Source organism: Tasmannia lanceolata, unplaced genomic scaffold, assembly GCF_043159265.1.
Source record: "Tasmannia lanceolata isolate RefF3 unplaced genomic scaffold, GAP_Taslan_0.1 ptg000005l, whole genome shotgun sequence".
In the NCBI taxonomy this organism is placed as follows: Eukaryota; Viridiplantae; Streptophyta; class Magnoliopsida; order Canellales; family Winteraceae; genus Tasmannia; species Tasmannia lanceolata.
Window position 1 is genome coordinate 18,215,349 of NW_027518682.1, and position 17,558 is coordinate 18,232,906.

The 17,558-nt window shown below is 38.1% G+C and overlaps 2 protein-coding genes across 4 annotated transcripts; both read right to left on the reverse strand.

The window, feature by feature from the left end:
• Nucleotides 1-997: 997 nt before the first annotated feature.
• Nucleotides 998-4,060, reverse strand: LOC143877802 (protein CURVATURE THYLAKOID 1A, chloroplastic-like). Its single transcript, XM_077380030.1, has 5 exons — nt 3,803-4,060; nt 1,974-2,074; nt 1,779-1,886; nt 1,420-1,491; nt 998-1,252 (listed from the first exon to the last, which is right to left on the reverse strand). Exons 1-5 carry the CDS (start codon nt 3,954-3,956, stop codon nt 1,181-1,183), a joined length of 507 nt encoding a protein of 168 aa, XP_077236145.1. The 5' UTR covers nt 3,957-4,060; the 3' UTR covers nt 998-1,180.
• Nucleotides 4,061-10,472: 6,412 nt separating this feature from the next.
• On the reverse strand, nt 10,473-17,558 carry LOC143877803 (uncharacterized). Of its 3 annotated transcripts, none has more exons than XM_077380032.1 (9): nt 17,370-17,558; nt 16,340-16,487; nt 15,773-15,889; nt 13,032-13,225; nt 12,849-12,954; nt 12,555-12,702; nt 12,280-12,419; nt 11,167-11,333; nt 10,473-11,062 (listed from the first exon to the last, which is right to left on the reverse strand). In XM_077380032.1, exons 2-9 carry the CDS (start codon nt 16,398-16,400, stop codon nt 10,769-10,771), a joined length of 1,227 nt encoding a protein of 408 aa, XP_077236147.1. In that variant the 5' UTR covers nt 16,401-16,487; nt 17,370-17,558; the 3' UTR covers nt 10,473-10,768. The 3 variants fall into 3 exon arrangements, with proteins under 3 accessions (XP_077236147.1, XP_077236146.1, XP_077236148.1); XM_077380031.1 differs by having other exon boundaries at nt 16,340-16,469; nt 17,370-17,557; XM_077380033.1 differs by lacking the exon at nt 17,370-17,558 and adding an exon at nt 16,956-17,042 and having other exon boundaries at nt 16,340-16,469.

A 17,558-nucleotide genomic window follows, 5' to 3' on the forward strand; every position in this document is an offset into this window, starting at 1 on the left:
ATGCAGTTGGGTGGCATGGGTCCAATTGGATGCCCTTGCATATGGGATTTTGCAATGGCACCCTTCAGTTTATCATTCCTCCATAAGAAATAGAGAATTGATAAGTTGCTATAAGATATAGAGGATATGAATCATATGATAAATCTACCCCTTTGTTGTTTCCGGGGCCACCCCCTTTTCGTGGGTTCTATTGGAAAAGAAGTTAGTGATAGAAATACCAAAGGGGGACAGCCTTTATTCTATCATCACCCTAAGATATATTATTCTATTACTATCACCCCGAGATATATCCTCTGTGTGAGAAATTATATGGTGAAAGGGTGTCATTTGATGTTGTTGGTAGAACCAACTTCTCTTCTAGTGTTGTGTAGCTCTTAGCAATTTTTATTCTTAGGCAAATCAAATATACTAAGTAGTTGCAAAGTGTTAGCATTGAAAGCTAAAGGTCGCTGCTTTATTTACTCCATGGTTATTTGTTTACCTATGCTATTACCTTCCTTTCTTTTCCCTCTTTTCTTGAACAAATAGGGAAGCTGGGATTGAAGAATTGACCTCAATGTTGCTCAACTCCTACCTTTTCAATAATTTCAATGTCAAGTTCTTGATTTTAAATGGCTTTATTGTAAAGATTTGTATTCAGGTAATGATCTTAATGATTTCACCAAAGATTGAAGAAAATGTGAAATGCTTTCTTAGCTTGCTTTTTCATAGATACCAGCCAGGCTTCATTTTTCTTTGCATTCATTTTTCACTGGGCAAATCACGTTAGAATGTATAATTCAAATCTTAATTTGCAAGTAAATATGAGCTGTACGACATATACATATGTGTGAATGTATATTAAACATTGTGGCGCCCAAGGCATATAGCCCTAAACGTGCTCTTATACTTAATTTTACTTCAAAAAATCTCAAGAGATTAGCGCCAATTGAATTGTACATGTGGGGTGAGTAAATACTTGGAAAAAAAAAAACATAAACAGCCCCTTTATGCTGAATTACCAAAAAAAACATGAAGAACTCAGCTAATTATCAATTCATGTCTTCCATTACAAAGATCAAATCATACAAGACCAAAGGAGAAAAGAACTGCAATTAAATTCCAGCATCCAAATGCCTCTTACATAGGAGATCCTGAGAAAGACCAATCATTGATCTGAAATTGTGGATTATCACACCTGCTATTTTTCACTTGTTCCAGCAATCTTTTTCTTCAATATTTCAATGTCTGTGGCTAATTCTTTCCGGCTCGACTGAGACAACAAATGTTCAATGTCAGCAAGAAGTGTTTCATGATTAAAGCAACTAGTTCAGATCAGTTTTGAGTTCTGGCATGCATGGGAGTTGACTGTCGATTTTTTTTTTTCTAGTTTCTTATTTTGGTTGAAAGACCAAACATAAGTAAACAGTTTTTTGTTACCTTGAAAAGAAGGTAGCGATAGACAAACCAACCAGTGTATCCAAGCCCAACTATCTCCATAACCTTCGGAAGCTGGTAAGAGGCAAACATTTCAAAAAAGTTTACCAAAAAATCTGTCATGAAAAATAAAGGGAAATGATATCAGCACAACCATGTTTTAATTGGCATGTGAGAGCTTTTGGGCAACTGTAGTAAACTTTGACAGCTCTTTAAATACTAAGACAAGATGTCTTAGTGAAAATATCAAAACATGGTTGTGCTAATATCATTTCCCAAAATAAATTAGCAATTCACTGTTGATCTGGCAGATTCTTAGGACTAAGTTGTCACCCAAGAAATTAGGAGTCAAGATCACCAACCAGAGGCACTGAGTTGATTGCACCAACGACGATGGATGACAGCCAGACTGCAACTATTGCTCCTCCTCCATAGATAATTACTGTAGACTTGTTTTCAAGTCCATCCCACTGTTGCGTCAATGGAGATGAAATAAATTTAGAATCAAGGAGTGAGCACAATCAATACTGCTCATTGGGAGATAATGGGTTCACTACCTTCTCCTTCAAATCTGAGAAGATTTCTTCAACTTGAACAGAGATCGATGTCTCTTCGGAGGAAGTAGCTCTTGTTCGAAGGGGAGAAAACCTCCGTGACTCTGTTAAAAAGAGAAATTGAAAGCATATCACTTATTCAACTTTTATATTGTTAGTCACTTAGAGCTACCCGCCCAAAGCGAAAGGTACCCAAACTACAGAATATATAAGAGTGTTCACAACTCAGCAGGAGGAAGTGCACCCCCTAACTGAGCATCCCAAGAACAAGATAAATCCAACTGAACTCTATGACAAAACTCGTGTATAAATGAAATTTGAGTAGAATAAGCCTCCAAAAGTACACTAAGTAATGTTTTCCACAAATATGGAAGTCATATTCCTACTTCTGCAGCATATTTGCTTGAAGTTGTACCATTCTACATGGTAAAAGTTTTCCTCACGTTTGTTTTCTTGACCATCTCCGTCCCCTGGCCGTCTGGCCCTCTTTTTCTTTAATAAAATTTCACCATTAAAAAAAAAAGGTTCCCCTCACGACATCTCAGAAGGAAAAACATCTCTCATATCAACAAAGGAAAGGGAAAAAAAGATACAGGCTATTCAACACATTCATCAAGAAGAGAAAATTATCTTTGATGATTATTCCCTTCAATACAAATGACTAATTTTTGAATAAATGAGATTTCTTGGACATATTAAATGTGCAAAGAGTGTGTTCTTACCGAACAGGACCATAGCCCAGCAAAGTAGCCAAACATGTCAGAATGTTAAATCTCTGTTTATTAAGAACCAAAGTAGCCAAAGTAACCAATCCATCAATCAAGACACTGCCAAAGAGGTTAGATACACCATAACAAGATTCACCATACAGGACCTTTCATAAGAGTTATTTCAACCACTTCCAAATCTCACCTTACCCTTGGTAGGCTAGACCAAAGAGGCAAAACCCCATCCACCAAATTGTCTGGATTCAGAGGGCCTTCTGTTAGACCTACAGTTTCAGGTCGACCAGCATTTGTGAATGCTACAGTCAAGCAGGTAGTATCTATTGCCAACAAAATCTTTGTGAATTGTGGGCATTTCCTTTTTTTTTCCTTTGAGTGGATGCAAATGCATTTATATCAATCAAATAAGTCTCTTCTGCTCTGCCTATTCAGAATTCCTGTTTCCATCGATGCTAAGATGACAGAAGCAAGATTACAGTGTTTATGTCAGAAAAAGAATTATAGGAGTTTCCCATCCAATATTTCTAAAGAAACCTTACTCTTGTATGTCCATTGAATTGCTGACCTTATTAAATTGTTCTTCTGAGCAGTAGTCAAAATAAGACCCATATAACACTTAAAAGCAGTGTGCTGAAATACCTCTTTCCAAATTTGCTTTTACAATGCTTCCCATTAGTAGCCAACAGGTCATTCTTTCACAAACGAAGCCCTCTCTTTCTTTAGTCCCTTTTTCATTCAACTGTATCCCCATTATCCCAATCCATTGATATTGAGTTTTGATCCCAACATTGATGTGTCCAACAAAACTATGTGATGTCAACCTTTCGTATAGTACAGAACTTGTAAACAACTTGGGGTAAATTTTGATATTTCGCCCAGATTGGCACCCAGACTCACCCTCCGGCCACAAATTAAAAACTGAAGATAATCCTAATTTATGCCTATAAAAACCCAAAAAGTAAAACAACAATAACGAGTCGAGAAAAACATCTCCGGCATTCCACTGCAGTAGTAAAACCCTGTGCCCCTCTCTTCTTCCAGGTGTTTGAAGTAATGCTTGAAAGAAAAAGGAAAGGATAGAATTATGAAAGAAATAAAAGGGCATACCTGAGAGGTGAGAGGGAGCAATGGTGGAGAAAGCTGTGTGGGAGAAGGAATGGCGAGGAGGGAGTAATAGTGAGTGGCGAGACCGAGTCGAAGACGAAGAAAGACTCGCCCCCAACACGGCCGCCATTGAAGCACCTGAATAGGCCGTTGCCATGGCTCGCACAAGCAAAGATCTTTGACCCTCAAAAACTACAGCTATGAGCTTTCTTTCTCTTGCACCCTCTTTCTTACCAGGATCGAAGACCACTACTTCACGGGGCGTGTCCAACCACAAGTCCCTCCATTATCGCCTCCTCTGAAAAATAAAATTCCACGTGGCACTATCTGATTGGCCCTCTTCATATCGAAAATCCACCGATGTTGTCAGGCCTTTAATTTATAGCGACACCCCCTTTTTAGTGGGGCGCAACTTGGGTCGGGTTGAACCCGAATTTTGGGCGGGTTGGGTTGACAAAACTCAGGTTGGGTTCCGTCCGGGTCCGGGTTGGGGTTTGGCAACCCGACCAAAATTCGGGTTGGGGATCAGGCAACCTGACCCAACTCGTAACCCGGCAAAGAATAATATTAACACGTTACTTTTTGACATTTTTAGTTTTTCACGTGTTGTTTTTTCTAGCTTCCAATTTTCTATCCTTGAAAATATAATAGTGTATACTTTATATACTTATCAAAAAGTCAAAAACAAAAAGTAAAGGCAAACCCTAATCTAGAAAGTAGAAATCCTTATTCTCTATTTCTCTTTGAGAGAAGCCAGGAGCCTCCAATCCTCCATCGGACGATCTCTCATTCTTCTTTGGTTCTTCCGCCACATGACCTACAATGTTCTCTCTCTCTCCGATTTTTTTTATTAAGATTTAAAGAGGCATTTGATGGGGCTGCTAATTTAAAGAGGCATTTTTTTCATTAAGATTTCAGCAGAAACCCAACCCAACTTGGGAAATCGGGTTGGGTTCGAGTTAGGGAAAAATCAATTTGGGTTGGGTTGGATTGGGTTAGCCAAGCCGGGTTGAAATTCAGGTTGGGTTGGTTAGGGTTGGGGGTTGAAGTTTTTGGGTTGGGTTGGGTTGGCCTCAACCCGACCCGAGTTGCACCCCTACCTCTTACGCCTTGGATAGGTCGGAATTCATATACGGCAACAGAGTGTGTGGTGTATTATTTATGGGTTTTGTTAACGAGTGCACTCGAGGGGTGCAACTCGGGCGGGTTCAACCCGGAAAAAACTCGGGTTGGGTTTTCTCAACCCAGGTTGAGTTCGGGTCGGGTTTGGGTCGAGGGCTTGGATAACCCGACCCGAGTTCAACCAGAAATTTTTAACTCGAACCTAGGTTGGGTTGGGTTCGAGTTAGGGAAAAATCAATTTGGGTCGGGTTCAAGTTGGCAAAAAGGGCTGCTCGGGTCGGGTTGAACCTCGTCGGGTTGGAACTCGGGTCGGGTTCGGGTTGAGTTAATGGTTGCTCGGTTTGGCCTCAACCCAACCCGCCCGAGTTGCACCCTTACTTGAGGTACATTGAAAATGTACATTTCCAATGCACCTTAACGAGTGCCCGGGGAGTGAAAATATCATCTCCCAATTTACTAGAATTCGTCTCTTTATCAAAACATAGTAGTGGAAGCCTATGTTTGTTATCCCTGTAAAATTAGGGGTGGTTATTCGGTTATAACAGAACCGAAATAACCGAAATTTTAAAAAACCGAACTGAAACCGAACTGATTAAAAATTCGGTTATTTGGTTATAACCGAATAAACCGAATAGTGGGAGAAAAAGAGGGAAAAAAGCAAAATCTTTGTTTCGATCGGAGGGCTAGGATGATCCAATCGAAATGATTTTTGGAGCATAACCTAATTAAGTTGTGATCAATCAAATGGACGGTTTCGATCATCCTTTGGAGTGCCCATATCACATCTTTTTTTCAAAAAATAATGGTTTTTATCATTAATTCGGTTATTTCGGTTAACCGAATTTTTTGTGGAGATAACCGAAACCGAAACCGAATAACCGAATTGCCAAAAAAAAAACCGAAACCGAACCGAAATGGAAAAAAACCGAACCGAACCGACCGAACCAATTCGGTTCGGTTCGGTTCAGTTATTCGGTTTTAACCGAATAATGAACACCCCTATGTAAAATGTCATTAAGCTTTCATTTTATAATTGTAATCTTTCTTGGGAGATTGATATTGCCACCTAGCTGTTACGGTTTTCACACCACCGTCTGGGAATAATCGTACCACTACCTACCAGTACGCCTATAATCATCACATGGTATGCACGAGCATGGTTTTAAATTTCGACCGAAATCCGACCGAGACCGGGTATACCTGAAACTTTACAAAATTTCAACCGAAATTTTGTAAATCGATTTTGTTTGTTTTTTAATTTTTTTTTCCCGAAATTTCGGACACAATACATCTAAGGAAATGCCCATTTATCCTTTTTTTAATGGGTATATTTTATGTTTTGGGAGATGATATTTTCACTCCTTTTCTAGCTGATTTCATATTAGGGAATTGCTGGCGTCGATCACAAAATGAATTTTGCAGCTGGTCTGTCGCACACCAGACCAACCACCTCATGAATGAAGACAACAGCTTTTGTCTCCATTCACAAGGTGGCTGGTCTGACGTGCGACAGACCAGCCACGAAAAGCCTTTTGCGATGGACCCTAGAAATCCCTTCATATTATCCATGTTAACATATGTTTTACATGTTAACATGTGTTTTACACGACAAAACCATAAAACATATTTTTGGCATGATTACTCCTTATAAAAGGCTCATATCTCAATCCTTCTATTATTACAATTAAAAAATGCAATTAATTGTTGAAATAATCATGGCAAACAATCATTAAATTTGAGATATTGGAAGAAACTAATGGAGATCTTTATTGATGGTAAACACTTTACTTTTTTTTTGTGGTCCGAACATTTTACTTCTTCTCTGTTGTCCTGTTGTTATATACTTATATATGAAGCTAAGCATTTTATTTTTCTTTCTGGGTCAATTGAGTTATTTAAAAGGGCGATGATTTTTTCGCCCCCCAGTGATTTGACGTCAAAAAGCGTTAAAGTTTGCCCACAATTCCCGATAAAAGTGGGGCGCATTATGCTACAGGGGCAAAAAAATCATCTTCCTTTTCAAAAAAAAAAATACACTTTTTTTTAACTGGTGAAAATCTATCAAAAAATTCAAAATATACACTTTATACGGTGACAGTACACATTAAAAACCAAGGTTTTAAATTTCGCTTTCGATACCGGTTTCGGACCCCACCAAGAAATTTCGAAATTTCGGTAAAATATTAAAATAATTAAAAAAAACAGTTTTTTTGGGTGAAATTTTTGGGGAAAAACGAAATTTCGACCGAAATTCCGAAATTTCGGCCTGAAATAAAATACCATTTCGGGTAATAGCGATTTCGGTGTCGCTCTCCTCCGAAATCCGGGTCGAAATCGAAATTTAAAATCATGTTAAAAACCAAATAATTGAGGGAGCGAATTTATCAGCCCCAATGTTACTGATGGGTGGGCCCACCAGCTCGAACTAAACTTTCGCATTAGGTGGGGCCCACAATTTTACACTAATATTAGTTAGTTTGCAATGGGGTGAGAGGGGAAAGGAGGGTGGGAGGGAAGGATAGACTTGAGAGGGCGTGGAGATTCTATGCAAAAAAATCATGGTTGCCAAAACAGTCCATGGAAAAAAATGTGTTTTGGCAACCATCAATTTTTGCCATGTTTAAGTTTATAAAAAATCAAGAACAAGAATCGAAAGAATTAAAATCTTTGAAAAAAAGAACACCCATCAAATCAAGAAAATTGAAAAAAAGAAGAAGAAGAAGAAACATCATCTAAAATAAACAGTCTCATCGTCCATTACTATTTTGCCATTACTGTGAAACAACCAATTACTCCAAAAGCTTAGGTTGGTGGAGATGGCGTTATTTATTCTTTTATACTTTAACACTCCCCCTCACGTGTGGCCCTCTTTCTTTGGGTTGGCCTACACGTGGCACATGTAGCCCCATTTTTGGGTTGACCATCACATGTGGATTTTTTGACATCAAGGAGGCTTGAACTCATGACCTTTGCTCTGATAACATGTGAAAACAACCCGTTACTCCAAAAGCTTAAGCTGGCGGAGAAGGTGTTATTTATTCTTTTATACTTAACAATTACTATTTTGGAGGTAGTGATTGGAGTTCAAGAAAAGCTAGGGCATATCAGCTTATCACTACTTTCCCAAATGAAAGGTCAACTGAAATAGTACAGGATCACTTTCCCAGATGATGAAAGGTCAACTGAAATAGTACAGGACATCGGGATGAGATGAAAATTGCATTTGCAGAAGAAGTTGAGAGTGAATTTTCAGAATGTTTTGGAAGAGAGTTAGTGGCAACGATTGGTAGAGTGAGACTTAGTGGAATTCACATACTCTTTCTACACTGGGTCAGTTGGAGGTCTAGGCTCAAAGAGATTAAGATTCTAGTTGTAAAAGAAAATAAATGCCTACATAAATTGCTTGCGTTTTGTCATTTTTTGCAGCACTATCATCTGGATTCATTCGTTTCTTGTTCTTTTTTCGGGTTGGGTTAATGTTGACGTCGAAGTCGGGATGGGTTAATGTGCACATATCAATCAAGGGTTTACCGTATGCTTCCAGCCAAATGTTAGATAGGCCAAATACTTTACAGTACCTCAGCCCATCCAACATACTTCTAGTCTCTGCCAGCAAGTTAGGTCATAAAAGTGAGGAAAAGCAAATAAAATCTCACCTTTATGGTTTCTTATAATTCCTCCTCCACCTGATAAACCAGGATTGCCTTTGGAAGCACCATCCATGTTCAATTTGAACTCATTCTTCTTAAGCTTAATCCACACATCCTTAGAATTTTTGCCGGGTTTGGCATCATGTCAATAACCTCAAGGGCCGAAACTTTGATCGGCGAGCAATCTAAAGAAGGCTTAAAAGAGGTAACAAGGGTCTTTAACCATTCCTTCGCCGCCTTGATAATTATATTTATAGGTTTGGCCTTACCTTCCATGCATCTAGAGCATCTTTCCTTCCATATCTCCCAAGTGATGATGGATGGAATGACTTTCAAAGCAAACCCAAAAGATGTTTTGCTTTTCCTCCTAGACAATTTATAGCTTGATTTTCAATCATAGACACCTGCAGGTATGAAGCAAAGTAGCTCCATATAGCTCTAGCCATATCACTATCCACAAAAGCATGATCAAGATCCTCTTCCTTCGGCCTAGCACAACAAGTACACATGGATGGAACAGAGATAAAAATATCTTTCAATCGATTATCAACCGGGATAGCTTTTATGAAAATCTTCCAAATGAAACAACATATTTTAGTCGGAAGGTCTTTCCAAATGAAGCTCGGCCCCCCTTTTTTTGGCTCCTTATTCCTCACCAAATCCCATGCAAACTTCGTAGAAAAATTACGTGAGTTATTGAGAGACCAAATCAATTCATCTTCTGGATAAGAAAGCTTCACCGTAGAAGTATTATGGCATCTATTACTTCTTGTGGAGGATAGTTCTCTACAAAAGAAAGATCTCATTCACCTGTGTTATTTATCTTCTCGATAAGAAAGCTTCACCGTAGAAGTATTAATGGCATCTATTACTTCTTGTGGAAGATAATTCTCCACAAGAGAAAGATCTCATTCACCTGTGTTATTTATCACCTTCTTTGCTTGAAGCATCACATTTAAACCAGTCATATTAGTAGCAAAATTTATAAAAGGAGTCTTACCAAACCAATTATCGGTCCAGAAAGCAACACTACCTTTGCCAATGATCCACCTGCCACTACTAGATGTTTTTTCCTTTTTTAAAATATCAAGACTTTAGAAATTCACTCCAAAGATTCGGCTTCGTGTGCAAGTTATGGATACTCTTGATTGTAAAAGCATTACTCGAATCCCTCAAGAATTTGATTCCAATGCCTCCCTCCTCTTTTGGCTTACATAGGTTCTCCCATGCAACCCAATGATGCTTCTTGCCATGCTCCATAGTCCCCCACCAGAAACAGCAAAAATACTTTCAATGCGTCTAATAACAACAATAGGTGGCTTTTAAGGAAGACAAGATGTATATAGGGATGAAGGACATAACATGGTTAAGGAGAATGAGCTTACCTCCTGATGATCTAAAAATAAACATCACATAATGTGTATTTAATATCATTAAATGTGAAGCGTTGCCTATATAAAAAAACATATTATTGGATGATTGGGCGACCTTGGACCATTAGGAGATACAAAATAGGGCATACCAATACACGGTTCAGATCAGTCCATGGTAGGTCCCACTATATCGTGGCTGGCCCACGTCATTCTGTTAAGCATTGATTGATAAAATTCATCAAGCTAAGGGCGTTTTGAACATTTCCTATTTCTTAAACAAGAGCAAATGGTGTTTGACAGGAAATTGGGTAATTGTATTTATGAACATTTGATTTACTTTTACTTCTCACCACCTCTCCATTGGTAGTGCTTTATTAGCCCAAGTACCTGGCTATTGAGGAGAAACTGATTGAAAATGAACAATTTATACCCATATAAGATTTAGGGGATTTGCGATGGTCCGTAGCAAATCCCAAGACTTAGATACAGATATCAGAGGCCACACATTCTCTAGTTAGTATTACTAAATTTAAATTAAGCCAATACCACCTCAGCCCATATTACGATTAAAAATAAAAGTAGGTAAAACAAGTGGGTGGCAATACCAATTCCCCCTATTACTAAATTTAAGACACAGACGGAAAGCTTAGAAGAAGAAAAAATCTAGAGATAAATGAGGTTACTATATTTCAATGCTATTTCATAGGGCAAAACCACCTCAGCCCAGCCAATTTATATTTCAACATTCAAATTTTCCTTCCACGTTAAGCAGGCGTATTATTTCTCATCTTTGTTTACTATTTCACTGCATTCACATTTCGTACTCATTCCTGTCTCCTATGGGTAACGTCCAAGACCAACTGATTCAATCTTTGGCCGAATATTTTGGTAGAAAATGCCTCACTGACATGCTTCCGCGCTTCTTTGCCCATCTTTTCTGCCAATTGGGGTTCATTAATAAGTTTCACCATGGCCTGACAGAATTCCTGAGGGGTCGGGTCACAAAGGAACCCTGTGACCTCATGTCTAATCGTCTCCATTGGGCCCCCGCTATTGCACGCAATTACAGGCTTCTGAGCAGCCATTGCTTCCAGTGGAACAATGCCAAAGTGTTCATCCTGCATTAATAAAAAGTAAAAAGCCCAGTTCATTTTTTTCTACAATCCTTTCAATATGGTCAGTAAAATGCAGAAACTACTGCATTCTATGCATCATTCATTACCTTTGGTGTGTAAAGAACACCAATGCATTGGGAGAGCAATGTATTTCTTTCAGCTGTTGAACAAGAAGTGACAAACGTAACATGATCCGACAGTCCTTCCCTTTCAACCAAGATTTTAAGTTCTTCTATGTACTCTACATTTTCCTTGAGACGTTTATCAAAGCCGCCTGAGGTAACAGGAGAAACATATCAGTTCCAACAGATGATCAGAAGCTAGACATCAGATAAGCGAAAATGGTGCAACTTGGGTCAGGTTAGGTTGAATTTTTGCTAAAAAATGAATTAAAATCAACCGCATCCCAACCTAATTTTAAGGTAAAACTCAACCTGAATTCCCAAAAACCAACCCGAGTTGCACCCTAGGAGAAGTGCATCAATTTTGTCACAAAAAAAGGGAATTTAATCTTCTATCAAATGCAAACACCGGGCAACTCCAGCTCAGTGCAGTTTGCAATACATAGAACATTTTAACAGAAGATACCCTTAACATGGAATATTAAATTATCAGAAAAGATGCCATAAAATCCCCTTTCAGAGAAGACCCATCACTATTTAACAAGTCTGGAGGTAATGTTGTACACACACAATCTCAACTATCACCACACCAGGAACACAAATGTAGGCCAAAACTACAGCAATATAAAATATGCAGCAGATCATAATTTGGCAATTATAACTGTTTAAATGACCAGAAATAATTACTATCCTTGAAAAAAAATCATCAAGCAGCACTTGGTATTTCACCAAATGCATTGATTACAACTCGACATCTAAAAACAAATGTCCACTGCACTTCTCCTGTTGCACATTAATTTATGAATCAGCCTCTGAGTTTGATGATAATGTTGAAACACAATCAAGTGCCTCTTAAATCACGAGATGAAAACAAGAAAACATTTCTTCAACATAAAACATTTGGAATCTTAAAACCAAAAGGAAACTGTTACTTGGGGCACACCAATTACTTCAAGACATGTTAAATACTTAAATTTCTAATAACTAGAACCATTTTTATTCTTCCCTATTATATCTATTGAACGAAACTACTGATATGACCGTTAATTAACAAAAAGATTCTGGCAACTTAGCACCAAGAAGAAAAGGACTGTTTACCTGCAAGAGTCAACGAAACTTCAGCCAAATTGTGACCTGCAAGAACGTCTGCTTCACAGGCACGAAGCATTGCAAAAGCAGATATTGCTAAATCTATATTCTTTTTCCTTTCAAACCGGTTGATTGATAGAAAGTTCAACCTAGACAAAAGCACACCAAAATTTGAGATTCTAGATCCATAAATGCAGAAAAAGTTAGTATATAGAGGCATGATTGTTTTAATATCCTAAAGGTGTGTTAAATGATACTAAGAGATATATGAGCATGTCGATTACTTATAAGCACAAGGTTCATCAAACTGTTCCACATTGACTGCAGGGTAAAGAACAGATGGTTGAATTCCTTGTGCATTAAGACGCCTGAATGTATTTGCAAAAGTTGACGAAGTAAATCTGCTATTAACAAGAATCAAATCTGCCATCCCTGCAGACGTCAATAGCCATCCAATCAAAAAATATAGTAAATATGCATTATATTCAAAAGATCATTAGATGCATAGGCATTTCCTTGAAAATCACAGAAACAAATAAGGTGCAGGTTGAAGAAAATAGAGTTGGGATGAACTAGACCAGTGGTTATTTCTTCAATCTTGTCAATTGGTCCACGGTACAGCCTCCTAAGCATGGTTGTGTGTTGTGCCAACAATAAATCCGGAAAATGGCAGTAGAATACAATCTGAAGACGACCAAATGAAAATAATATTTTCACTCTATAGCCACTTGAAACAAATGCATACCAGTAAAAACTATTACCTTTGTCTTTTTTTTAATCTTCAGTAGAGGAATGATAACAGAGACCTGGTCTGCCAGTATAACATCGAATGTGGGCCACAATAGTAGCATACAAAGAGCAACAAAGATGCATCTCATGTATGCGCATAAAGCATGGAAACCGTAGAAAATATGCCGCGGTAGGAAGGCACCGTATACTGTAACAAGGAAAGTACCTGGAGAATATATATTGTGGAAGATAGTGAGTACCATGAACCCAATACTACATGCATATCATGACCGCAGCCAGAATAAATAAACAAGCTTCCATGCGTTTTCCTAAAAAAGGCATTTCTTGTGGACTGCATCTCCACTGGTAACAGCACAAGAATCTGAACCATTCATATGAGAACGGAATGCCGGTTGAATTTGGACCATTGCCCTTTTATTTGTTTTAACTGTCCATTGGCATGCTCTTAATCAAATGATTAGGATCGGCTGATCAGTGCATTTTTTTAAGCCATTGGCCATCCACAGAGGTCCCACTGTATGAACAGTTCAGATATGAACACTGAAGCTGCACCGCTCCACAGTCCTCTATGGAGCATTGCTCCGAAGAAATGTTATCTTTACTAAAACAAGCTCACTAGATGCTGAGAAAATACATTTTTAAGAGAGGCAGGCTACGGTGAGATGTGTGCGTAAGGTCCAGCCTAAAGATGAGCTATTCATAACTTATGAACATATCCTGCAAATATCTTTCCCAGGACAAGGAAGCAACTTGCCACCTATCTACACAATTTCGCATACAGGGTTACAATAAAGCAACTACACTCGCAGAGCAGGTTTTTCAATGTACATACCATGGCACATTTATTAACTTAAAAGCAAGCCTCCTCTTGGTAATAGGCTCAGAAGGGTTCTTTTGCATATTTCATTTGCTCTAGAAATAAAAAACATGTCATCCTGGAAATATACTATGGGGACTCAACACTGTGTAGTTGGACAATGATGTTCTCTGTTAACAGGAAGACTTTGTAGCTCGAGAGGGAGTGTTAGAGATACCACATAAGTCGATATAGTGCATACACAAGGATCTTATGGTGTCACATTCACATTGACTTCTTGTCTTCTTTAGACAGTAGAAGAGATGATTACCATAAGGCAATCAATAATCCCTGCACAGAAAAATAAGGAGCCCTCTCTCCCTCACTGTTTTCGGCCAGACTTGATCACCATTATTTGTTTCATCATTATGATGTCAATCTCGGTAGATTGATGCAAATGAATTTGCTCATCTCAAGCTATATTCAACAATGCTTTTAGAGCACCAGACACATGAGAAACAAGATGGTTTGACTCAACTCAAATGAAACATGATTAAGTGCTGGTCATGTGAACGAAATAACTATTTAAGCAAAGTGTTTAAAAGCTCTTTGAGTCAATTGTCGACTCACCCGAGTCTACTACCTTTTACCATGACAAAGTCCTATTCCAAGTCCAGGTTTTGGCCTACCAGACCAATCAATACTCTTTTAATTTGCCCGAGATAATGAAAAATTGACTAAGTCAATCAGCGACTCACTTGGATCGACTTCATTTTACCTCGTCCAAGCTGTCGCCGGAGTCCAGGGTTTTGAAACACCGATTTTGACCATCAACAGATGCCCAAAAGGGCCAAAAGATGGCAAAACTGATGCTCTGAAAGTTTGATTTGTTTTTCCTTTCTATTTTAAGCTATTTAACCCATTTTTTGTAAGCAGTCACCCACAAAACCAGCCAGAGTACCCACGAATCCAGTTTGGCCCCCAATTAAATTTGTGACAGCCTAATTAACTTAAAACGCTTTAAAGAAAAAACTGGAGGGTGGGGAAAGTACACAGCAATGAAAGAAATTTGAACTCATGCCAGCATCATTAGTTCTAGATAGATACTGATCAAATACAATCACAAGCTCAGAGACACAAAAATTTTCCTGCTATGACACGAACCCTGCCCTGGTATTGACAGTGCAAAGTCCAAAATGGATCTGAATTTGCTTAATGCAAGAACTTGGAACTCATGTCAGCATCATTAGTTCTAGATAGATACTGATCAAATATAGTCACAAGCTCCTTATCAGCGACACAAAATCTTTCCTGTTATAAAACACAAACCTCGGCCTGGGTTTTGGACAGCGCAAAGTTCAAAATGAATTTGCTTGTTACTCCCATTATACTAAATCGAAACCAATCAAAGAAGGTCACAAACTCCTACTTGCTGTCAGCTATCCAACATCTCACATTACATAAACTGAACCCATTTAACCTAGACCATGTTTTCCAAGAATACTCTCCAACGATGGATCTCATTCAAAACAAAAATCATTTGAGACAAATTATTACGTAAAATTAATTTTTCTTATTCTACAGTTGTTATTCTTTATTTGGTCGAAAACAAAAAATTCTATAAAAAAATAAAAAATAGTTTCCATTTGACTGATAGTGTTTCTTCCACGGGCGCTCTTGGCAGCATAGTTTCTGCTTTTAGAAACATGTCCGAGGAGAAAGTAGAAACACATAATCCTCCAAAAAGCATACTAAAATTCCAAAGTCCCATTTCTGTTATCTAGATGTACAAAACTACAAATTGCATTTAAATGCACATCATCCAACCGCTAAAAGAATTAAGGTAAGATGTACTCCAGTGTAGAAAAAGTAAATAGATTCTTCCATTCAAAGTCCACCAATTGTCCTTCCTCTGGCTCCCAAGTCATAAAATGCTAAAGTCAATTTAAAACTCACCAAAAAGAGTTTCCTCAAAACATCTATTCTTGTCATGATGTGCAGTGAAAACATGAACATTGTGCCCATGGGATGTAAGTTGAACCGCCGCATCGACAATCAACCTTTCAGCTCCACCTACGTACAAGCATCATACATTTTAGCAGCAGAACCCCAAGTTGTTTCACAACAAAAATGTAAAAGTGGGAAAAAAAAAGTTATCATGTCTAAATTCAAAATGACTTATCGCGTCATAATCCAGGTGGAAAAATTTCAATCCGAGTCCACAAATATCCCATCTCTAAATTAGAAGGGTCATGTGTCACAACTGTCTTATCAACAATTATGCTTTGCCATGGCTAAGCGTGCGCTTGGACATACTCCCAAACTACAATTTGGGCGCCTCTTCAGATTACAGTTTACCCATAAACTGCAATCTAAAAATAGTCTAATTTTATTATATAACCAGACGTGTTTCGAAGTACAGCCGTAATCCAAAATCAGTAAATCACAAGACCAACACACGCAGGAGAGAGAGAGAGAGAGAGAGAGAGAGAGAGAGAGAGAGAGAGAGAGAGAGAGATTAACCTATTCCCAAATCTGGATGGATGATAGCAATCTTTAGCTTTGGAGTTGCTGTTTTCCCCATTCTTTTGCTTTCTTTCTCTGCCGGGCTTACTGTCTAGGTTTGTTGAAATAGCCACATCGACATAATTTCCTGTGCCAACATTTCTCACTTGAGAGAGATAGAGAGAGAGAGATCAAATAATTAAAAACGTAACCCAAACCAACAGGTGATCGAATGGGAATAAGTCAGTGCGAAATTCACAAATCACAACACAGAATTCCTGTCTTCCTAGCACAGCTCTAGAGCTAAGAATAATCATACAAGAATAATTTTACAAATGAGGTCTAAACAAGAGGGGGACAACCCAACTAGCTCCAAAACAATGCAATGAGGAGTGAAGCATTCAACTTTTTTAAAACACTGCATAGCATGTAAAATGAAATTAAAAAAAAAACATTTTAGCACTTCATAATCCTTGTCAATATGGTATAAAAGTAGCTTTGTTTGAAATTTCCATTGAAATGATGTAAGGTGATAAGTTTGGGGCTTTGGGCTTCCATAAGAAGAAAAAAATAAAAGAAAAGAAAAAACAGCAATCATAATCAAAGGGTCTCTCCTGATCTCAACAAAACCCACCAGTTCATCCCATACAGGTATGTTTCAGGATATGTACACCACGTTCTTGAGACATATCAAGATATTCTGGAAGGTCTAGGGAATTTGTAGCATCCTTATACTGTAAAATTCAATTAGTTGTCAATACATCTATGCATTTGCATGTACTCTGCATATAATAACTAGTCTATTATGATTTTCTTCTACAGAAAATGACACCTTCAAAAATAAAATTCTGTCTTACAGGCCAAAAAGGGGGAAATTTGGGTCGGTTTATGTGGAGCTTTCGCTAAAAGATAAATTGGATTCAACCAAAACCTCGCCAATTTCTAATTAAAAGCTCAATCGGATTCCCCAAAAATGACCTAAAATTGAGAAGCTTCAATACCGTGAAAATCATGAAAAACAAATAAAAGGAGAGTGGTATAAACTTACCGGTTCCAAATAAAGAGGCCGACTTGCTTAGATGGTACGGTTCTCGTCTTCTCAATGCCCCACTAGAAACTCTTTATTTTGTGTTTCATTCGTGTTAGAGATATGGGGGTGGCAGGAAGGGATCAAGCAGCTAGGACTTATTGTGATTTGTGATACTAGTCAAGATTAGGTTAATCATTATTTAGTTAG